The 24,280-nt window shown below is 47.1% G+C and overlaps 1 protein-coding gene across 6 annotated transcripts in view; it reads left to right on the top strand.

Annotated features, from left to right (window-relative positions):
* EML6 (EMAP like 6) overlaps positions 1 to 24,280 on the top strand; it is a 298,470-nt gene that overhangs the window by 260,867 nt on the left and 13,323 nt on the right. For all 6 annotated transcript variants that reach the window (XM_074400077.1, XM_074400066.1, XM_074400057.1 and 3 more), the window contains 6 exons: positions 12,448 to 12,526; positions 14,215 to 14,344; positions 16,450 to 16,548; positions 17,862 to 18,035; positions 21,985 to 22,193; positions 23,274 to 23,431. In XM_074400077.1, the coding sequence (XP_074256178.1) occupies positions 12,448 to 12,526; positions 14,215 to 14,344; positions 16,450 to 16,548; positions 17,862 to 18,035; positions 21,985 to 22,193; positions 23,274 to 23,431 (849 nt within the window). The remainder of the gene's footprint in view (positions 1 to 12,447; positions 12,527 to 14,214; positions 14,345 to 16,449; positions 16,549 to 17,861; positions 18,036 to 21,984; positions 22,194 to 23,273; positions 23,432 to 24,280) is intronic.

Genomic DNA, 24,280 nt, shown 5'->3' with positions numbered 1-24,280 from the left:
ATTGTATTGTCTTAGCTCCAACTTAATGTAGTTTACTTTATAAATTATGGATAACTGTAGATGCTGTGATATTTGCAGTTTTAGTTACTGATTTGTTGGTTATATTTCATCCAGATATTCAGCTGTTTTACCTGGGTAGATGACATGTACATTGCCGTTTTCTAAAAAAAAGTTTTAACCAAAAATGTTTTTATACAATCTTTCAATGAAGTTTTGTGCATTAATTAAATACTGTTTGTATTTCAATCATTATGGAATCTCCGACTCCCTTATTTTCTTTCTTTTTTTTTTCTTTTTGAGGCAGAGTCTTGCTCTGTCACCAGGCTGGAGTGCAGTGGTATGATCTCGGCTCACTGCAACCGCCGTCCCTAGGTTCAAGCAATTCTCCTGCCTCAGCCTCCCAAGTATCTAGGACTACAGGTGCACATCACTGTGCCCAGCTAATTTTTGTATTTTTAGTAGAGACGGGGTTTCACCATGTTGGTCAGGATGGTCTTGATCTCTTCATTTCATGATCTGCCTGCCTTGGCCTCCCAAAGAGCTGGGATTACAGGTGTGAGCCACGGCATGTTGACCGGAATCTCTGACTTCTACAAGAGTTGGTTCAATGAGAGTCAAAGCAAAACTCAGCTCCCCTTGGACTTCCTTTTACATATAAAACCTCAGAAGAATTTAGTGTCTACCTGGGTAGTGGCTAACTACATTCTGACAAAGGCTTGAGGACATCCTTTGCTTTAATCCCACTTCTGACAGCAGTCTGCTTAGTCCTCACAGTTGGAAAGCGATGTTAATGATGTGAAGTATGGGAAAAGTGATTGTATAAAAGTTAGGTGGGGCCAGGCATGGTGGCTCACCTAGCACTTTGGGAGGAGGCCAAGGCGGGCAGATCACCTGAGGTCAGGAGTTCGAGACCAGCCTGGCCAACACGGCGAAACCCCATCTCTACTAAAAAAATAAAAATTAGCTAGGCATGGTGGTGGGCACCTGTAATCCTAGCTACTCAGGAGGCTAAGAGGAGACTTGCTTGAACCTGGGAGGCAGAAGTTGCAGTGAGCCAAGATCATGCCATTGCACTCCAGCCTGGGCAACAAGCATGAGACCCTGTCTCAAAAAACAAAAGTTAGGTGAAGTTTCTCTAAGTTTGGGGTATGCAGAAAGCTGTGGATACAGTTACATAAGGCAGGAGGTAATAGCATTTTCTTAGACAGCACTGTTAGGGCTTCCCAGGTCCCCAGCATGCCCCAGTGAGACATATAACCAGCTTATTAGCATTTTTCCAAAAACAGGAGGCTTCCTTTACAATTTCTTTGAGATGCGTTTCATACTTTTCTGTCATCTCCTGAAACATGTACCCAAATGTTTAGGAGAATCAGAGTACATGCCTACCAGCTCAGGCAGTATAAGTAGCTACTACAAAACAATTGCAGCACACTTTGACATGTCTGCTGTGGGACCTGACTGACTTTGGCTTCAGCAGAACCCTGCCTCAGCAGGCCCTGGCTTCAGGCTGTCTGAGGTTCTCTTCAGCGCAGTGTGATGCGTTCCTTGGCCATCTCCTGGCTGTGCCTGTTCTGCTCTCAGAGATTTTCTTTGTTTGTCTCTGTTCTGTCTTGCCAAGTCTGAGATTGGCACTAGGGAGAATTGCCTTTCTGAGGACTTCATTTTTAGTCTCCTTATTATCTCATTTCTGTTGGTGGGAGGCCTGGGAGTTGCCTTAAGAACTGAAGAATCGGCTGGGCGCGGTGGCTCAAGCCTGTAATCCCAGCACTTTGGGAGGCCGAGGCGGGTGGATCACGAGGTCGAGAGATCGAGACCATCCTGGTCAACGTGGTGAAACCCCGTCTCTACTAAAAATACAAAAAATTAGCTGGGCATGGTGGCGCGTGCCTGTAGTCCCAGCTACTCAGGAGGCTGAGGCAGGAGAATTGCTTGAACCCAGGAGGCGGAGGTTGCGGTGAGCCGAGATCGTGCCATTGCACTCCAGCCTGGGTAACAAAAGCGATTCTCTGTCTCCCAAAAAAAAAAAAAAAAAAAAAAGAACTGAAGAATCACAGGGCCTTGTTGTTGACCTGATCAGGGGTTACACAGAAAGCCCTCCTCCCTCAAGTGGGTTGTTAACTCTGTGAAAGCAAAATTTCTGTTTTATACACTGCTTTATCTCTTATAATCTAGAATATGCTGGCATTTGGTAAATATGTGTAGAATGAGTAAATAGACTCCTTAACAACAACTTAACAAGATCTAGGTTGATTTTCGGTCTAGCCCATGGATTAGGTATCAAAGTCTGAGATCTTATTGACACTTTGTCATTCAAATCCATAGTCCAGCTAGGAAATCTCTGCTTCTAAGCAGCTGGCATCTCTGGTTACCCTTCCAGCACTCAGGCTTGCAGCCCCCATCTGGCTTCTGCCTTTCGGCAATTCCAAACAATGGTCTGAAGTGGAGAGGCCCTTACCCCAAACTGTATCTCAGTGGTTTTGAGGGTCATTGTCCCCTTTGTCTGGCAGGGAATGTGTGATAGTGGATGTTTAGCAGGGGTCTAGAGGATCAGACAACTCTCCTTTTCTCTGTCATAGCTGCTGTAAGCTTCTTTCCATGTGGATGGATGAGTAGTGCTTCCAGCAGTCCCCATGGATGAGGACCCATCTCCAGGCACCAATAGCCCCTTGCAATATGCACCCACATTTGGCTGATCCCAGCTGTCAGCATTCCATCATTTTCAATAGCCCCCACTTATGGACCAGCAGGCAAGTCAGAATCCTGAAGAGTGATCCCCATCCTCCCCGTTCCCTGCAGTGCCCCTGTCTTGGCTCTGCTTGGTCTCTCTTAACCCTCCCTCCATGCAGCAGCAGAAGCTAATAATAACTTTCATACAAGAGATGGTTGCCCTGGTTTAATGAGGTTGGGCACCCTATACAAGTCTGGGGGTGTATCCCAAGTGGAATTCCTCTCCCAATTCTCTATGAGGAGAGGGGAAAGGAACCATTTTCACTTCACAAACTGCCTTCCACCACAAAGGTAACTTCACTCTCCAGCCATCTCAGCGGCCTGGCACAGGCAAACACGAGGAGGTGGTGCCAGAATTATTCTTAGCAACAGATTATAAAGGAGGAATCTGTGACTATTCTACATTAATATTTTAGTCCTTCTGGAATATATTCACTGTCAGCCTATGGCATATGTTCCTTAGGAAACCAAGGAACTTTTACCAAACCAAATTAGAAGTAGTTTCTAAGCCTTTTAAACATGGCGGTGCCCTTACCTGTGAACTGACAGGTGCTAGCACCAAGGGACCTCAAAATGTCACTCTAGCATTAGCATTTTCCAGAATTTTTCTTAAACTGTGCTATGGCTGAATGGATAAGGTCTTGAAAGCTATCTTCTACTGTCTCATTCTTTCTGAATTGATTTGAATGGGTTTATGAACTGAAGCAAAAAGAAAGTTCTATGAAGAAAACCGTATACTGTGGGCTTAAAAAAATTTTATGGGGTTTTGAGGATTTTTCTTTATTTGGTCATTTTTTTATTTTAGCTCCAAATTAATAGCCTTCTTTAATTCTTGATTCCTTAATACCTGAGTCTGTGGCATCAACGTAAAATTTCACTGGATTATAAACTTTGTTAGGATCCTTGGTTCCCAAGTGGTCGGTGCTGTGCCCATCATGGGACCACTGTGTGCCTAACACGGTGCCCTGCACTTAGTACACAGCAAACAAATACTTTTTGAATAAACAGGTGAATGGGTGAATTTCCTTATCCTGCTTCTCTTAATGTTTAAGTAATTTGTCCTCAGAATGCTGTGCAAGTCCATTCTTTGTCAGCAACCACTTTACCATCACTTCATTAGCCACTGCGGATGGTGCTTGTGGGAAATGATGTGACTAATGCAGAATCCAGGATGTCCCAGCTGACCCCGGGGCTGCACTTGGCTAAATGACTTCTTAATCTTTATAGCCTCTGTCCTTCGAGAATTACCATGTTCATTTGGTTTAAATCTATTTAACCTCAAGCCAAAGGATCTGAGAAGATTCTGTGTCACTGTGGCCATCACGCCTATCATATACCCCAAGCTGCTTGCTTTGTCAGCAGGTTTACGGTGAAACAAGGAACATGCTCATGAGTGACAGTAAAGGAGGTAGACAGATTTCCTTCAGTCACCAAATCACTGTGTAAAAGTAATCCCAGTTTTCCTTCTAACCTTTTATGCTGTGCTTGGTGACAGAAATCTGGAAGAACTTACCCCCAATTTGTTGCTCATTTCTAATTTTTTTAAGGGACACACAATTTTCTATATTAGGTACATAGTGAGTTTCAACACTTTCTAGGTATAGTGATCAAATTGGTATCATTAGCATATCTTTCACCTAGAACATTTGTCATTCATTTGTGTTGGGAACATTTAAAATCCTCTCTTGTGCTATTCACTTACATGTGGAAGCTGCACTTTTTTAAAACACCTTATTTCATCAGGAAATCTGTGGGCATTTCAAGCTGGTCAGAGGCAGCTTGATGAGGCATGATGAGCATGGTGAAGTGGCACCGTGTCAACAGCAAATGAGCATCGTGCGCTCCCAGCTCTTTCTTCAGCGTAGAGGGACAGAGGCCCTTTGTTGTCATTGATCAATAGCTGCTTTGTGGGCCTGTATTGTTAGAGTTGCTAACAACTGAGGATCCTGCTAAGCAAGTGCGGCTGAATTTACCATATGAAGATTGATCAACACTGCTCAGTCCTATCTTGAAGCTTGGTCCAATAAATGGGGAGGAACCTCTCGTTCTACATTTCCATCCCATTTGTGAGGCTGGAGTGACCTCCCAGGGCCTGAGAGTTGGTACAGAGATCTGCAGTCACCTGCATGTTGTGTTTAAGCTGAGTCTGGCTCTCCCTGTGGGAGAGTGATGGCACATGTGTAGTGCACACAGGGTGAGGAGCACTCCTGCTCCACAGCCCTTGTCTCTAAGCTACGTTCTTCTCCACCCGACCAAGGGTTCTGCCAGCAGAGCTGTGGCGAGCAGGCAGAACTGTAAGATTGCCGTTTTCTGAAGATGGAAGGGACTGAAATGATAATATCTATTAAACCCAGAAATGCTGAAGTTAGTCATTTCCAAGTCCCATTGCTTAGCTAGGTAACTCCACCAAAAGTTGAATAATTAGTTGATTTTTTTCTAAGTGAATATAATGCTATTTTCAGAAATGATTTTCTTTATTCAGATTCCTTGATTTTCTGTATTGGTTTGAAGCAAAGCAATGACTTCTATCTGATGATTTTAGAAATTAAACCGGCTGTTCATTATAGAATAGTGTGTTCACTTCTAATGACAAAGAGTGGACAGTGTATAAAAATCCAGAAGTAAAGTGTTGGAAAATGATTTTTAGAAAAGATTAATTTGCCTAGGAAATCATACTCCTACGGTGTAATCATTGAATCAAACCTACTCACTTGTGGAGATAAAAGAACATTTTGAAAATATGTAAGTACTTTTCTGTCAAAAGGGAGTGTCTTTCTGCATTCAGTGGCAGAGTTGGGTCTGATTATTTTAGGCAAGTGCCTGAATATCTCCTAGATTCTCCATTTGATGGGAATGGAGGCTACCAAGGGTGTCAGCCCTCCTTCTGTCGATTAGTGTGTGGTCAAGATGTGGTAACCAGGGAGGCATTCGCAGGAGTGAAAGGTGTGGAGGATCGGGGTGCCCTTGTGGGTGTGTTTAATGTTGATGTGCTCTTCACCTGGCTCCCTCCCGCTCATTTCAAGTTCGTGTCATACTCTGCCGTCTTCCACCCCTTCCGGTTCTTGTCATCTGTCGACTTCCTGTCTCTGAGCATTTCAGCTCATGGTCACCTGGCCAGCCTCAGCCAGCTCCTACCATGCCCCGGGTGACGTCATCACCTGAAACTCCTCTGTCCCTCAGTGTCTTAACCAACTCTTCTCTGGATTTCCCATTCCCAGATATACCCGATCTTCATCAAGACAAACGAGTGCCTAGACACCTTCATTTTCCCCCAAGTCCCCCTGCCTGGCCTCACTTTATATGCCTGCCTAAATGCCATTTCCCAGTCCTGTTGGCCCTTCTCCCCACGTTCCTTCTACCACCTGCCTCTCCATTCTTCTCACAGGAAGCCCCCCATTGGCACAGACGGCCACCACCAGAGAGCCTGCCTGGCTGCTGCACTTGGCCCTCCAAGCTCCTGCCTCATTTGCATCCTTTTCTTTGGTTGGTTCTCTCTGCTGCTTCTCAGCAGTCATCCAGAGTTCACCCCTTGTCCACCTTCTGCCCCTTCTTCACTGAGAAAACAGAAGGGGCACGCACTCCATCTTGGCGCTTCTTTCTCTCTCCTCCATCTTCCTTCCCATCCTTCACTCACATAAGCCATTCACCCTCTTCCTTCTCTTCTCAGAGGAAGTCAGTCCCTTCTCCTCTTTGAGACGGGTCCCTAACCTGGCGGTTGGGCCCCAGCCTCCTGTCCATCCGTGCTTCCTCATCGTCTGTCCTCTCATCTGTCTCCTGTGTCACTCTCCCACAGCCGGATCCACGTCCTCAGCAAAAAGTCACATCCCTGTTTCCCATCTCCACCCAACACTCCTCAGAAGAAAACAGGTCCTTTGACTGATCTTATACACTTACACACACATTTCTGCACTCACCTTCCCTCCAACCTTTTTCCTTTCTCATTCAGGCCTTGAAGTGTTTTCTTCACTCTCTACCCCATCTCACTTGTCCCTCTGTCCCTGCCATTTTGCTGACATCGGGGCTCTCTAACTCCTCCCAAGTCCTGTGACTCTCCCCTCTCTTCTACAAAAGAACTTGTGTCTTGTAGAGTAGCACTGGCCAGTAGAAATACATGAGCCATGTGTATAAATTTTCTAGCAGGCACATTAAAAAAGTTGAGTTGGTGAAATTTATGTACTTTAATTCAATATATTTAAAAATATCTCAGCATGTAATTAATATAAAATTATTTTACATTCTTTTGAATTTTTATTGGTAGGACTTCAAATTCTAGTGTGTATTTCACACTTATAGCACAAGTCCAGCTCTTGAAAGCCACATGTGGCAGTGGCTACGGTATTGGACAGTGCATATTAGAGAAGAATATAAACATTCTCTTCTTGCCCTTTTGAAAAAAATCTCTCTTGGCCCTCCTGATGCCTCCCCCTCTCAGTCTCACCTCTGCTTCCTCTTCCAGCCCCTTACAATGCTGTCAGTCCTCAGGATTTTACCTATGGCTGGCCTCTTTTCACCCTCTACCATCTACCCTCTTTCTTAATTAATCTTTGATATCCCATCCATTGGCTAGTGAGTCCCAGGGTCTTATGACTGACTCCCATCTCTCAGTGGAATTTCCAACTAACAAAGCTATCTCACAGGTGTTCAAAGCTCAACATGGCAAACTGAACTCATCGTCTTCCTTCATTAATATTTTCCCTCTGTCTCATTCCATGATACCACCATTTAATCCCATATCCAAGCCAGAAAACTGGTCTTGCCTTTGGGTTGCTTTTCCTAACGAATCCCCTAAAGACAATCCATGACAAAGTGCTGTGGAGTCTATTTCACCAACATTTCTTTAAATATTCAACTGTTTTCTTCTCCACAAACACTGCTGTAGTCAAGCACTTCATCATTCCTCTCCTGGATCATCACAGTGGCCTCTTCAGTATTCCGCCCATCTTCTCTTAGTTCTCTTCACTCCACCCTTTATGCTCTCGTGTTTTCACTTAGATAACTTGTTATCCACCTAGAATAGCCAAGTCTAAGATAATATCCTTATTTTTTAAACAACAACAACAACAAAACACAAAGCTGTGTTACAGGCTTCAGTCAAGAGCATTTACAAGATGGTGGGCTTCTTTCAAGACATCCTGTGGTTCTTCTGCCTGAATCCTTGCCATCAACTCCATCACTGAGTATCTCCGTACATGATTCTAGAAGACATAGGAATACACTTGACAGTCCAGTTCTTAGGAATATTCTCAGCAGAGTCCAGTTCTGAGGAATGCACTTTGGTCTGGGTAACAGAGAGTCCCCATGGCTCTGGATATTTTCCCTAAGCCTGGATTTATCCTAGAGCAGTGTTTGCTAATCTCTCTCTCTCTCAGTATTTCTCTCCTTCCCCATCCCCCTCCTTCCCCTTCCCCCTTTCCCCCTCCCTCTCCCTCCCTCTCCCTCCCTCTTTTCCTCCCCCCTCCTTCTCTCTTTTCTTCCCCCTCCCTCCTTCCCCCCTCTTTTCTTCCCCTCCTCCTCCTCCTCCCCCACTTCTGCCGCTTCCTCTTTTCTCCCCTCCCCCTCCCCCTCCGCTTCTCCCTCCCCATCTCCCTCCTCCCTGCCCCTCTCCTCCCCAGTGCCTCTCCCTCTCTCTTTCTCTCAGATCACAGACATCTTTGAAAATTGAATTTAAACACTCCTCCTTTCCCCATAAAGATGCACATATCGAAACACAATTTGGTATGAGTATCGGGGTGTTCATTCAGTTCCTGAAGTCCAATAAGATCCTGCTGGGGGACAATTCTTAGAGTTTCAGGTCACAGAGGGCCGGGCGCAGTGGCTCAAGCCTGTAATCCCAGTACTTTGGAAGGCCGAGGTGGGTGGATCACAAGGTCGAGAGATCGAGACCAACCTGGTCAACATGGTGAAACCCCGTCTCTACTAAAAATACAAAAAATTAGCTGGGCATGGTGGCGCGTGCCTGTAATCCCAGCTACTCAGGAGGCTGAGGCAGGAGAATTGCCTGAACCCAGGAGGCGGAGGTTTCGGTGAGCCGAGATCGCGCCATTGCACTCCAGCCTGGGTAACAAGAGCAAAACTCCATCTCAAAAAAAAAAAAAAAAAAAAAAGTGTTTCAGGTCACATACTGGTTCCTACCTAAAACCAGGATCAAGGGTATCTGGGTTTCCCAAGACATCCTGAAAACTCTTGGAGCATTTTATGCAGCATTTCGGAAGCTGAAGAAGGCCATTTCCTCCAAGGACACTTTGAACCTTGTCTGATGAACACGACTCAAAACAACTTCAGACTTGTTTCTTGGCTAGATGGAGCTGAGTTTCCCCACACCCACACCCACACCCCTCTTTATAGAAACTGGTAGGAATGACTTTGTTTCTCACAGGCTGTCCCAGCCTCGCTCCCCATTTGGTTCTCGAGTTGTGCTTATCTTGAGTTGCAACTGACTCATGACCTCCTCGGTGGTTTGAGAAGCCTCCCCGAGCGCGTTGGCCCTGAGTGTTCTGTTACATGTCTCGGGTCATTGTGTGCTCTGCTCCCCCTCTTGCTCTGTCAGCCCAGTGCCTTGGGGAGGGGGAAGGAGGGACAAGTACCCAGGCATTGGCCTGCCTTGGGGGCCTTTGCAGAGTGAGAGCTCGTGTCAGGATAGCACCCCCACATCTTCAGTTGAGTCTAAGCTTTCTTTTCAGCAGCCCAGCTGCTGGGCAGGGCCATGACAGGAATTGTCCTTCCCATGATCCTGCCCTGCCCACAGAGTGTGCCATCCACAGAATGTGCCACCCGTTTCCACAGTGGTTACAGGGTAGTGACTCTCCTCACAGGCACTGAACAGGAGGGCCTCGTTAATCAACAGCAAGCCCCAGGCTGGAGTTCATGTCCTCGCCCTGGGCTTCCTGCCTCCACTCTCTCTTCCTTGGCAGGCTTCTCCCGCTCTCCAGAGCTCAGGCCTGTCTGCTGCCCTCTCTCCTGATTATCCGATTTGTTTGCCGTCTTGCCAGTTCCCTCCTTTAATTTATTGTCCAATGGAAGCTCTTTCTCCTTTGTCTCCCGGCCCTGTCCTCCTCACCCAGTCACCTCGAAGTCTACTTGCCCCGGCAGGCCCCGTTGTGTCTCCGCTCCTCCCACCTTGGTTTCTCACCCTCCTCTTCCCAGCTCTTGGCCCTGCAGGCTGGTCTCCCTGCCAATGACGGGTTGCACCCACCACCTTCGCCCCACTCCCGTCCTGTGCCAGCTGGGAACCACCAACTCTAATGAGTTTACTGGACTGAAAGTGAGTGAATGTCCTCACGCCCTCCACTTTTTCCCACCTCAGCAAAGCTTTTCAGGGTCCCATTTCTGATGGAATCTGAATCTAAAAGGATTGAGACCCATGGAAAAATGTTAAACCTCCAGTGTTTGGCTCTGTGAAATCTCTGGCAGTCCCTCCCACGTCTGATGTTGTGAGCACTGTTTCTGGATGCCTGGAAAGAAGTCTTTAATACTTGTATTGTGTTTTAACTTGCTTTCCTTTGGAGGCAGGGAATTGTCAAGTAAGTATTCACACCGCTCCAGAGAAAAAAACAGGTGTTCGGTAACATCCAGTACTAAGTGTTCACGCAGAATCCACAACCTCGAAGGGTCAATACTTAAAATCCGCTGACTTTGCCATAATGCAGGTTTCTTCCCCTTGCTCCTCTCATCTTCAGTTTTTGAAGCAATACAGCTGTAAACATATGCTTGCAAAATGAAAAAGAAACATTCTGAGATTGCTTTACCTTTCGGTTTTTTTCTGAAAATCAAGGTGAAAAAGCATCGGATTGCCTCTTCGTGTTTATATATATATACAATCTCCTGTATATATAAGTCCACGGTGTTTGTGCTTGTATGCATACTCTCTCTTCACTGTATAATATATTACATATTATACAACCTGCGTGTCCCCTGAAAACGAGCCCTGTGTCTATCCTCGAATTACGCCTTTGAACCATGCATAGTTCTAGTGTCCTCCTGCTCTCACAGCCCCTGGCTTGCTTTTGTCGTAACTTAAATGTTCTTAGGTGAAAGAAGAAACCCATGGATTTCATTTGAAAGTCCCACTAAAACAGAAGAAAGAGCAGATGTCCTGGGAAGCGATAATTAATGTGTGAAGGAAGTGTCTAATTGTGAGAACTGGCATGCCCCCAGTCTCCCGATTTTGCTCAATTTGGTGGCGATGATGTCAGCCGGGGGTGTCGTTTTGCAGAGATGTGCTCTCTCCCCATTCTTTAGTGGTGATTACAATACCGTTTAGTCCAATTATCCCTTATGATTACATAACATGTTTTGACTGAAAACTTTCTGAGAAAATAAAGGTACCCTGTTTTCCCCTGCACACAAAAAGAACCCCTGCAAGCTATTCAAGCAGGCAAGCTGACCTACCAAGAAACACTGGGAATTATTAGGCTAAATTATGCATTGAACTTAGTTTGGAAACAAAGTATCCATTGTACAGAACTCCCCACACATCCAGGAAGGCGTCATTGTTTTTCTGGCGGCAGGTTTCTCCCCAGCATACGCTAAAATAAGCAGAGTCCCCGGGCACATTCGTAAAGTCATGGAGAGTGTGCGGGAAGCATTGACAAGGCTTCCTTTTCTCTCCCTATTCTGTAGGCGCTTTAGTGCAGAGTTTGCCCAGAGACGCCAGGGTATGAGCTTTCTGAATTTGTAGACTGGTGCACTCTTTCATTTCTGTTTTAGTTCTTTGCTGGCATGCTGGGGAGCATGGTTTGTGCCACACAGGAATGTCTGTTCACTTGGAAAATGCTTGTGCATGAATGAGGTGGTTGCTAATGCAGCTCTGAACTGTACTAAGTTTCTCACTTGGCTTTGTTTGCTGCTTACAAGGGGATCAAGGTAATCCTTTCTCTTTGCATATCCCGAGAACAATAACTAATTACTCTGGAACGTGCGGTGGGAGCTGGTACAATCTCTCTCGACCTGTCCTGGGTAAACAGAAATCTGATGTAAGGAAACCCCACATCACCAAGAACCGGCCTAGTCATCTAGGATTCTGTTAGGGCTTACACATAATAAAATCTCTTCATTAAATGTGGAGGCCCCAGTCCCCAAAACTGAGAAGGGAAAAGCAACCTTTGTTGTGGTAGCAGCTGAGCGCAGACCCGAGCCCTGAGGCGAGGGCAGAGTGGGAGGCTTGAGTGATTTCTGTCTTCTCTGCCTCTGCTTCCTGCCTGCCTTTTTGTGAAGTGCAGCCAACCTGGGCACTTGGCATGTGGTCCTTAGGGCCTGTTTTGAAGCCTGGCTTGTAAGTTTCACTTCACGCCGCACCATGACCGTTGACAGCTTAATTCTAACTTGAGCACATCCTTGTCTGAAAAATGTCAGCAAGTCCAGGAAATGTGGTGTCTCTCCCCTCATAGTGAGGCTCCTCCTTGGTTTTGAACCAAGCCCCTCTTGTTTCAAGCCCACATGTTCTTCCTGCTCCCAGGAGAGGGTTAAGCAGAGGGAGGAGGGCTGACCCTGGCCCAGTGCCCCAAGTGTGGGGAGGCCCAACTCAGGGCCTGTGAGTTCAGACCTCTTCCCCACGGCAGGTGAAGAGGGAGAGAGGAGGGCAGGACCCCACAGTTCCAGGTGGAGGGGCCTCTGAGTGGGAAGGAGAGAGGAGGCCAGCACTGGCCAAGGTAGGGGAGCCGGGAAGGCCGCCTTGCAGCCTATGTTCAACGCTGCGCTTCCTCTGGCCACTCTCTCTTCCAGGCCACCGGTTAGCCGAGCAGCTCCCCAGCCTGAGAAACTGCAGAAGAATAATATCACCAAGAAAAAGAAACTGGTTGAGGTAAGGAAGTGAAACAGTCTTGCTTCTAATCTGATACTGACGTTCTAAAACCTACCTGGTGGACATTTCCATCTGTACGTCCCACAGACACAGTCAAGTGAAGCTGAGCAGGGCCCTTGGCTCTCTTCTGTCCCCTCTCCCTCCCACGTGGCCCTGTGTCTCCTGTCCCAGGGACCAGAGTCGTAACCATTGTGTCGCGTTCCTGCTTTCCCCAGGCCTGTCACGAGGTCTTTTCAGTGCTAACTCTAAGACATCCTATGTCCCCGAAGCCTGGCTCCTTCTCCCTCCACCAATCCCACTCGGATCATCGGCATCCCTTCTGCGGAGAAGAAGGAAAAGAGACATGGGCGCTTACTCAGCGTCTCTAATGTTGCCTGAATCCTGACCATGCCAGCGCTCAGCTCCATAGCCATGAAGTGTTTCATGCAATCCTCACACGCAGGAGGGACACACCACTATTGCTCCCATTTTCCCAATGAGGATGCTGTGGTTGAGGGGAGTTAAGGGAGTTGTTAGGTCCCAAGCTTCCGATCACCAAGCCAGTAAGTGGGAAGGGATCTGAAATCAGCTGCTGAAACTAGGCTCTCATAAAGCTGCTGTTTTGGCAGAGACCTCCTGACTGTTCTGTCTGATTTCAGACTGCCCTCTCTCTCTGACGTATGCCCCAATGCCTCCGGAGTTAGGTCTTTAAAATATACATCTTCCTTGCCTCATGCCAGCCTTCAGACCTGGGAGAGTCCCACATTGCCAGTGGGATTCAAGTTAACAGTTTCAAAACCTTACCCAGAACCATCTTCTAAGCTTACTGCCTGTGATTCCTCACCACAATGCCAATCTTCCAGCGCCAAACCCACCGCTAGTGTTCCTGGAAGCTTCCTGGGACTTTCAGACCCCTGCATTGTCTTTCCTTCTGCTTAGAAGGCTCCTCCTGCCAGCTCCCAACACTCTGGTCCTTCCAAGACCTCCTCTGGTATCTCTTCTGTGCAGCCTTCCCTGAGGCTTCACACCCTAAAACATCCTGCAGTTCCCCACCCACGCCCCCTCCTACCACCTGTTCCATGCTAGGCACCAAGGAGCTGCCTAAGAAGTCTGTGTCGGATTAAGAACTGATCAGAATCAGCCACTGTTCTTTGTCTTAGAAGACAAGACAGAAGAGGAGAGAGACTGTAAACCCAGAACAGTACCTAGTTTTGGGGAGAAAAAAAATGCAAACATGTAGACACTTTGTAGAGCAAGCACCAGGCAGCAGAACGAGCATGGCCTTGGCCCCGTGTTCTGCTCTGCCTACCCTCACCGTGTTTATGAGAGTTTCTTAGAGCAGACCTCTGAGCCACCATTCAGCTCATCCAGAGGGCCCGCCAGGGCACAGATACAAAACTGCCAGGCACCCTTTACAGGGCATGAAATCTGTGGACTTTGGCACACCTAAGGGGCCAGGAAATAAATGGTTTTTTTTTTTTGAAAGTCACAGTAATTCTGTGTGTTACCCTGACACCCCAGCATTTCAGAAAACTAAAAAGTTTTATCCTCAGCTAGTCAAGAAGCAAAATGTTTTCAGTGATTGTGTGTTGGCCTCACCAGCCATACCATTCCCAGTACACACGAGGCCACTCAGGCAGTGTGGGTGTGTTCCTGGGCTCTCCCTTCATTCCTCTGAGGGTCACGCTCATCTGTGTGTGTGAATGCAGGAGCTGGCTCTAGACCACGTGTTTGGCTACAGAGGATTCGACTGTCGCAATAACCTGCATTACCTTAATGATGGCGCCGACATCATCTTCCACACTGCAGCGGCTGGCATTGTTCAGAACCTCTCCACAGGTAACGGAGGGGTTAAAAAATACAGGTTTTTCTTATAGCTTTTTTTTAAAAAAAAACATGTTTTCCCCACTCTTTAAATACCCAAAAGCTTAAGCATTTTCCTCCCCTTATAGAGCCATTCCCACAAGTCCAGCACGGTCTCAGTTAGGCCTGGTAACGCTCAGGCTCAGTTACCAGAGTCAGAGCCCTCTCTGTTTCTGAGCGTGACCTCACGTCATCATAGGCCCTAGAGAGAAGGCATCCATGCTGACATCAGCCTCTGTAACTGAGGGCCATGGAGGGAAGCGAGAGACAGGGTGTGAGGAGTGGAGAAATTCCTCAGAGACCATAACCAAGCAGAAAGCACAGAAGAACTTTGCCTATTCATTTTTACAATGAGCCATTTTTTGACAGCTCAGATTTTTCAAGTTGTCTTTTTTTTTTTTTGAGACGGAGTTTCGCTTTTGTTGCCCAGGCTGGAGTGCAATGGCGTGATTGATCTCGGCTCACCGCAACCTCCGCCTCCTGGGTTCAGGCAATTCTCCTGCCTCAGCCTCCTGAGTAGCTGGGATTACAGGCACGAGCCACCATGCCCAGCTGATTTTTTGTATTTTTAGTAGAGACGGGGTTTCACCATGTTGACCAGGATGGTCTCGTTCTCTTGACCTCGTGATCCACCCACCTTGGCCTCCCAAAGTGATGGGACTACAGGCGTGAGCCACCGCGCCCAGCCCTCAAGTTGTCTTTTGACAGTTTGGCCACATTTATAATGAGAATGAAAACAATTAAATAATAAACAAAAATATCTGTCCAGGCGGGGTGGCTCATGCCTGTAATCCCAGTACTTTGGGAGGTCATGGTGGGTGGATGACCTGAGATCAGGAGTTCAAGACCAGCCTGGCCAATGTGGTGAAACCCCATCTCTACTAAAAATACAAAAATTAGCCCAACATGGTGGCAGGCACCTGTAATCCCAGGTACTTGGGAGGCCGAGGCAGGAGAATTGCTTGAACCCAGGAGGTGGAGGTTCCAGTGAGCCGAGATTGCACCACTGCACTCTGGCCTGGGCAACAGAGTGAGACTCTGTCTCAGAAATAAAAATAAAATAAAAAACCCAAATCACATGATGACTCAAATGGAAAAAATAAAACATTTCAAACAAAAAGAAACGTTTAGAAATTAACAGACAACTATATCATTACCACCAGATTTAAACAGGTCCACATTTTGCCTTATTCGCTCATATATCAAGAAAAAAAATCTTTCATTTAAAATTTTTGTTGTCAATTCTGTGTAGTTATTCATACATAGATTTAGACAGTGAAATCAATGGGCGTGTGTCGATCTATGTCTGTTGCGGGGAGGAGGGACTTGGTGTTGCCTGTACATTTTTTTCCCTTTCTAGCCCTGTTATCATATTGGTAGCAGTTCACCCCTTCCCCATATGTCTACACCATCATTCACCCTTAGGTTCTTGAGCATCTGGGTGGGTTTAAAGTGGCCACTTTGGAGGTCAGCAAACCCATTTGCTCTGATAGATGATGAAGTGCTCTTTCTTCCACTACGTGTGATGTATGTTGAGTTAGGGCTTTCCGGGGTAAAGCCACCACCTGTGCTGCCCAGGCCGCCAAGTGGATTGGCATTTGGTAAGTAAAGATGATTAGTCCCTTAGGATTTCATATTTCACATGGAGAAGTGGTGCCATTTTGCTCAGTGAAGCATCATCTCCAGGCCCCCACCCCTACTTCTGCCCAGATGTGGACATTGAGAAGCATCAGTCCTGTGCCATGGAGAGGAGGGAACTTGGACCGTCATCATTTTGGACTCTGGGAGGTCCTGTAATTGAGCTGTGCTCTGGACCCACACAGGGCAGTGGGAAGCATCGAAGGGCAGCTGGAATGTATTAGGTAACAGACACTAGCTCCTCTTCACCCAGACCGGGAACAGAATAGGAACATTTCGAAAAAACGATCATCATCTCCCTAAGCATGATTCCGGAAGTGAGAATATGGTGGCTTTAAGCTGTCACTTTTGTAAGGAGTTTCCAAAGTTTCCACAGGATGCTTTGGAGTTACAAAAGGTCTTTAGGTCCCACTGTTCACCCTCCCATGATCTCTCTCTCCCAGGGAGCCAGAGCTTCTATCTGGAGCACACGGATGACATCCTCTGCCTCACAGTGAACCAGCACCCCAAGTACAGAAACGTGGTGGCCACCAGCCAGATAGGTAGGAGGTCCTGCAGCAGCTGAGGCTTTCCCAGCTTGCAGGGATGTTGACTTGTCAGCAGTTATTGGGAGAGGGAGTGTGGGGGTTGCTTACATCCATCCGTTCTTGTTGATGTTGCTGTCGGTTTTTTGAGTCCTGAATGTATCAGTGTCACCTGAGTTGACACATCCAGTGACTGTGATTCTGAGGGACCGTAAAGTCTGACCAGAGCCTGAGAATCCTAAACAATGGCCCTGTAAGAATAGTTTTTCAGATCCCAGTGTCAAGAAGCCCATGTCTTTTGAAGCCTGGTGATTGTGCTTGGCTAGCAGATTTCAGTAAGCGTGCCTGGACCCCCTGTGCCCTGGGAAACTGCCAGTGACAAATGTGAACTGATTCACATTTATGAGAAGTTTGTTTTTACTTTCGCACTTCAAGAGCAGTTTTTACAACTTCCTGCTTGTTTTCATTGAACCCATGTCCATTTTTAAGTTTAATTTGGAGCTTTGTGATGCTGGTGTTGAGTGCTTCACTGTTGCAAATGTGACTTATTTTAGCTATTATTTTCCCTTGACGCTTCCTCATTGCCATTGCTCACCCAATGCAGGTGATATTACGGAAACCCCAGGTAAGGCTGTTCCGTCCGTGAGTAGTTTGAATCTGCACAGCAAAATCATGTCATTGTATCATGTTTGCCGATTGTATCTTGCTGAAGTGCAGATACGAATCATTGACCTCACCAGTTTCCTTCGTATAAAATCCTCCGGGAGTGTGTGTGTGTATGTGTGTGTGTGTATGTGTGCTGAACGTAAATGTTTGTAGGGCTCTGCCTTTAAAAGCAAATTTCCTGTAGTCTTTCAGCTCTGGCCAGGTCAGGCTATAGGTCTCTGATGCCCAATGACTGTAACACCTTAAACGCTTGTCTTAAAAAGGGCTTTTACAGGCCAGACCGCAGTGGTTCATGCCTGTAATCCCAGCACTTTGGGAGGCTGAGGCAGGCAGATCACCTGAGGTCGGGAGTTTGAGACCAGCTTGGTCAACATGGTGAAACCTTGTCTCTACTAAAAATACAAAAATTAGCTGGGCGTGGTGGTGCGCGCCTGTAATCCCAGCTGCTCGGGAGACTGAGGCACAAGGATTGCATGAACCTGGGATGAGGAGGTTGCAGTGAGCTTAAATGGTGCCCCTGCACTCCAGCCTGGGAGACAGACTAAGACTCCATCTCAAAAAAAAAAAAAAAAAAAAAAAAAAAAAGGCTTTTACATGAGCATAAGCATCACCTTGGCTCCACCATTCTTCAGTCTTACCTCTTTGTCACGCCTCCCCACGCTCAGGAACAACACCTTCCATCCACATATGGGACGCCATGACCAAGCACACCCTCTCCATGCTGCGGTGCTTCCACTCCAAGGGGGTGAATTACGTCAACTTCAGTGCAACCGGAAAGCTCCTGGTGTCGGTGGGAGTGGATCCTGAGCACACCATCACCGTCTGGCGGTGGCAGGAAGGTAAACCAGCACGGGGCTTTCTATCCCTCCAAGGGGTCTGCCTGTGGCATGGGCTGGGCTCGAACCCAGGTCTGTCTCCAAAGCCCACCACGGACACTGACGGCTGCTGGGCAAGCAGAAAACAAGGCTCTGGGGATCCTGGTATAGCAGCCCCACTGATGCTGGTGCACCCCAGGGTCCCAAGGCCAGAAGGAGGCTGGCCAGGGACTCCTGGGCCCATTAGTGAAAGAGCACTGGGGAGGTGCTCCGATGTTAGCGGCCCTCCTCCTCAGACAGAAGACAGCAGCCTCGCCAACATCTGTCTTAGCCCCCTTCCTACCCAAGGGTCCTTATTTTCAGTGCTCTTCTGGTGGCCCCTAGATCCAACTACTGCCTTATCACTTTGGGAAATGAGATAATGTTTTATCATAGTCTCAGAAGCAATTAAATTTTTTTTGACATTTTAACACTTTTGAAATAGGGATTTATCTTACGATCAAGGTTTACATTTACTGTAGCAGGATTTCTTTCTTGTCCCTGCCCCCAATACATGCACGCATACCTCAGGCACATGCACACACACAAGCTGATACTGAGTATATGGGCATCTTAGAACTAAAGATGTGCAGTCTCCCACATATATTCTCAAGTTGGGTACTGCCCTGGCAAAAGCAGATCCAATTAGGACATTAATGAGGTCTGTCTGCAGCCAGGCAGCCTGTATCTGGGACACGCTCTGCCAGGCAAGCGCAGAGGTGGCGCTTCTCCCATCCAGGGCTCTGGAGTCCCATTATCTCCTCAGCTTCCCATGGAGGAGGTGGTGCAGAGAGGCTGTAAAGAAATCAGCACATTGGGAGGAAAGTTCCAGTCTCTCCTGAGCACCCTCATATGAGGAAACGAGGCTGACAGCCTGCAGACATTTGTGATGATACTCACCATATTCCTTTGGAAGGTGACATGATCTATGTTTCTAGGAAACCACATTTTCTCATTTTCTTTTTTTCTTTTCTTTTCTTTTTTTTTTTTTAGAGACTCACTCTGTTACCCAGGCTGGAGTGCAGTGGCGTGATCTTGGCTCACTGCAATTTCTGCTCCTGGGTTCAAGCAATTCTCCTGTGTCAGCCTCCCGAGAAACTGGGATTACAGGTGTTCACCATGCCTGGCTAATTTTTTGTATTTTTAGTAGAGACGGGATTTCACCTTGCTGGCCAGGCTGGTCTCAAACTCCTGACCTCGTGATCTGCCCATCTTGGCCTCCCAAAGTGCTGGGATTACAGGCGTGAGCCTTGGCACCTGGTCCCATTTTCTCATTTTCTTGTTCACCAGTATATCTCACTCATATGGCTGCATAGTTGCTATCTCAGGGGTGAGATTCATTCCTTGTGATATCAGTGGCCAGCTGATTGACCAGACTTAGCCCAGATGAGAGACTGAGCATCTTAAATGATAGACATAGAGCATCTTGGCATGGGAAGGACTAGACAAGACTTCCTGCTCAGTCAGGACCCATCCTAAGGAGAAATTCCTCCAAATGTACCCTTCTGTCCTCTGCTTGAGTACTTTAAAGGATGTAGCTCTCATCACTTCACAAGACAGTTCATACCCTGTCCGAAAGCCTCATTTAAAGCCCCTTCTTATGTGGGGACATAAATTGCTTCATTATGTTTTCTTCTGTGTTGCTAACTCTGTTCCGGGATCCTTGGGAAAAAGCTCTGACGTGGGCCTCTCTGCATGGCCTTGCCTTTTGAAGTTCAGGCTCACTGTCTTCAGTCCCTCCTCCTGTCCTCTAAGCAGTGGTTGCTCTGGCCTGCCCCAGCACAGACTCCTGCTCACCCAGGGTCCCTTCTGACCTCCCAGGGGAGGGTTAGAGGAGCCAGGGCTTTTAAACAAGGTCCCAGGGAAAAGAGAAGCCTGTTCTTGTTTGTGCAGAGGGTGTGCGCCAGCGCTGATACCTTAGCATCACCAGCCTCCACCTCTTCCCAGTTGACCACAGACATGTCATCTCTCCTCTGTTCCTTCTCCAGTGTGGGCTTTTCTTCATTTCAAGTCATGCTTACAGATAAATAGCTGTGTTTGTGGAGATTTACATACATTTTATACATCACTAGAGAGCCTGTTATTCATTCTTCACTTATTAGAGGATCATTTGGGAGCATGCGTGTATGTTGTGTGTGTAGGTAAAAATAAAATAGAATTGGGCCGGGCGCGGTGGCTCACGCCTGTAATCCCAGCACTTTGGGAGGCCAAGGCGGGTGGATCACGAGGTCAAGAGATCGAGACCATCCTGGTCAACATGGTGAAACCCCGTCTCTACTAAAAATACAAAAAATCAGCTGGGCATGGTGGTGCATGCCTGTAATCCCAGCTACTCAGGAGGCTGAGGCAGGAGAATTGCCTGAACTCAGGAGGCGGAGGTTGCGGTGAGCTGAGATCGTGCCATTGCACTCCAGCCTGGGTAACAAGAGCGAAACTCCATCTCAAAAAAAAAAAAAAAAATAGAATTAAAAATGAACTTATTAAATGCACGTTGTCAGGTCCTAGATAGGTCAATGTAATTTGCTCTGAGCAGACTAGAAGCCAATGGAAAGAGGGATACAGGTGTCTCCACGATTAGAAGCCTCCATGGAATTAAAGCAAAGAAAATACAAACAGTGGCTTTGAAAAATGTGCAACTCATTGTTCGTTTGCACCTCTGCTGTGACTGGTGAGCTGGACCCTCCTTCCATCTCATCATTGTATTGCTGCTTTTGTAATTCACCTATTCAAATCCTTTTACTACTTGGGGTGGGAGGGTTGTTTGTCTTTTAGTTAAAATTTGGAGTTCCTTATAGATTTTTAATGCTAATCCTCTGAATCTTACAAGCATTGCCAATGCTTTCTTCCAGTCTGTTGTGTTACTTTGTTTGTGGTATCCTTGGAAACCGTGGGTCTGAAAACCTCTAAGCCCTAAGTAGTGAGAGATCTGTTACAGTAAGTCAGGGATTCATATGCAGAGAGATTGGCAGCTGGGAGAAGTACCTGTGGGTCTCCCCAGCCTCGCATGGGAGAGTTTCTCTTACAGAGTATCAGAGGGGTGGCTGCAGGCCCAGCTACATCAAAACCCACCACCGTCACGGTCCTAGAAAGCTGTCATAAAAGCAAATGTGAAGGGTTGAGAATGAAGGGAAGAAAAAAAAATGTGTGTAAATAATAAAGGGAGGGGTGGCAATTGAGAGGAAATTGGAACAAAAACATTCAGAGTAAGTTAAAAGGTAACAGTTTTAAAACAAAAATTTAAAACTCGAGAGCTTAAAAATAATGAGATTAAGAAAGAGTGGGTTTAAAAGACAGGCTGAAAGAATGGAAGCCAAGAAATTGTGAAAGGAGCTAAAGGAGTGATGATGATAATACCGTTACTGCTACTAACAATACTGTCTAACATAGGATTACTCACAGTATCACGCACTGTGCTGGGGGTTTCACTTATGTCCATTCTTTGCATCTACAATGCAGCTTCTGAAATAGGAACAGTTATTAGCCCCATCTGACAGGTGAGGAAACCAAAGCACATAGAGTTTCAGTAACTTGTCCAAAGTTGTTCTACAAGTACATGGTAGGGTTGGAATTTTATTAAGACAAAGGTTAAATAAAACTCAAGAGACACTCAAAGACATATTTAAATGGGTTGAAGAAAAAACTAGTACTTAAACATAAAATATAAATAAAAAATAAACCTAAACACCACAAAACAAAAAGGGAAATGGAGAACTTAAAATAAAATGAATGCGGAATCTTAGAAATTAAAAAGAAGGTGTCTAAAGGAATGTGAGTCCCAGTGGGGCTCTGGGAGAGGCTCTGTTGTCCTGTGGGGGGACTCTGTTGTCCTGAGGCGGGCCCTGCACCTGCTGGGGTGGAGAGAACTCCTGGGCTGCGGCTCCCCCGGCCTGGCCCAGGAAGCAATGAGCCTCACCAGACTCTGTCACCCTCACAGGTGCCAAGGTTGCCAGCCGAGGGGGTCACCTGGAGCGCATATTTGTGGTGGAATTTCGCCCTGACTCAGACACGCAGTTTGTATCTGTTGGAGTCAAACATATGAAGTTCTGGACCCTGGCAGGCAGCGCCTTGCTTTACAAAAAAGGAGTCATCGGGTCCCTGGGAGCTGCCAAAATGCAGACAATGCTCTCCGTGGCCTTCGGTGCTGTGAGTTCTAGCAGATGATTCCTGAGAAGGGGCGTGGGCATGGGCATGGGCAGGAGGGGAGTTTGGCCAAGAGGCTGAAAACAGCAGGAAAGCCATTTCCACATTATCTCCTATACTGGCTTATTTGCAACCACTGGGTGTGCGGGGGTGGGGAGGGGGGGGCGGTACGGAGTCTTGCTCTGTCACCCAGGCTGGAGTGCAGTGGTGCAGTCTTGGCTCTCTGCAATCTCCACCTCCTGGGTTCAAGTGATTCTCCTGCTTCAGCCTCCTGAGTAGGTGGGATTACAGGCACCTGCCACCACACCCAGCTAATTTTTATGTTTTTAGTAGAGACAGGGTTTCACCATGTTGATGAGGCTGTTCTTGAACTCCTGACCTCAGGTGATCCACCTGCCTTGGCTTCCCAAAGTGCTGGGATTACAGGTGTGAGCCACTGCATCCGGCCAATATTTTTTTTCCTTAAAATATTAACCAGAAAACGTAGGACACCCACCAAGGACAGAAGTTTTGTTACTCTAGAGGCAACCCTGACTTGCAAGCCCCAGAGGATATTAGGAATGATTTCCACTGCTAGACGATGATCCTTTTTCTTCCCAGCCTTTTTGTGCCACAGATCCCCCCAACTGCCAGCCTTCAGTGGGCTATGGGGTGCCCTCAGCCAATGCAAGCTCCAAAATGATGACCTGTTGGAACATAGTCACCTCGTGGTCCTCCAGGAGTGGGTTTCTCCCCCTTGTAGAGGAGCCCCAGAAAAGTGTCCTATGGCCTGGGGTCTGCCCCTGACCCTGCTGTCACCTGGTCTGTGTTCACAGAAGGGAAGTCCTTGTTAATGCGGAGCTGTGCTCAAGAGTGGAATCAAATGCCCAAACCAATTAGAGTGAATTTCCAAGCCAGGTGATTGCCTTATGTGGTGTTCTCAGCAGTTTTTCTGCAAATTCTGCTGCTTTCCTTAGCACAGAAGATCAAACCGCTTAGGCATGTCTGCTTCTCTAGCTCTGGTTCCTTAATGAGAGAACGGGTGGCTGGGGAGGGACCCACCTGACAGTGTTCCTGTTGTGGAAGATGTTCCTTTGTTTTCAGAACAACCTCACTTTCACGGGTGCCATCAATGGAGACGTCTACGTCTGGAAGGACCACTTCCTCATCCGGCTGGTGGCCAAGGCTCACACAGGCCCCGTGTTCACAATGTACACGACCCTTCGGGATGGACTCATAGTGACCGGTGGAAAAGAGCGGCCGTAAGCCGAAGTTTCCATAGGAACAGCTTGTCTTTTGGGAGAAACTGACAAAAGCGTCCCCAGTTTGGAGAAAATGCAGATTGTCATCCTTGGTTTTTGTATTAGGGCGATCAGTCTGCTATCTCTACAAGAGGGCCTAGGGCAAGATCCTCACAAGAAAGAGAGTAGTAGAGAGCTGGTTTGGTGTTAGGTCGGGAGTTCAAGACCAACCTGACCAACATGGTGAAGCCCCGTATTTAAAAAAACAAAAAACCTGAGAGGCGCGGTGGCTCACTCCTGTAATCCCAGCGCTTTGGGAGGCTGAGAGGGGCAGATCACCTGAGGTCCGGAGTTTGAAACCAGCCTGGCCAACATGGTGAAATCCTGTCTCTACCGAAAATACAAAATTTAGCTGGGCGTAGGGCCTGTTATCCCAGCTACTTAAGAGGCTGAGGCAGGAGACTGGCTTGAACCTGGGAGGCAGAGGTTGCAGTGAGCTGCGATCATGCCATTGCACTCCATCCTGGGCAACAAGAGCAAAGCTCCATCTCAAAATGAACAAATAAATAAATTAATTAATTAATATAAAAAAAAAACTTTGGTCCTGGTGGCCAGGACCTTGATGACTAGGAAAGAGTGGAGAGGGATGAGGGGTGGGAAATGGGTGTTAGGATTGAGGGTTAACAGCCTGAGTTCCGTTCAGTCTTTTTTAGGACCAAAGAGAGGTATTCTTGAGCAAACCACAGTGACTGTGCTGTTCATAAAATGTTAGTAACTCTTTGGAGGAATGGAGGGAGGAGGAGAAGAGGAGGGATGTAGAAGCAGAGCCTGAAGGCAGGAGAAACATTTCTTTGTGTTCTAATCTAATAA

This window comes from Saimiri boliviensis, chromosome 1, assembly GCF_048565385.1.
Source record: "Saimiri boliviensis isolate mSaiBol1 chromosome 1, mSaiBol1.pri, whole genome shotgun sequence".
Classification (NCBI taxonomy): Eukaryota; Metazoa; Chordata; class Mammalia; order Primates; family Cebidae; genus Saimiri; species Saimiri boliviensis.
This window is presented reverse-complemented; position numbering and strand designations above follow the sequence as displayed.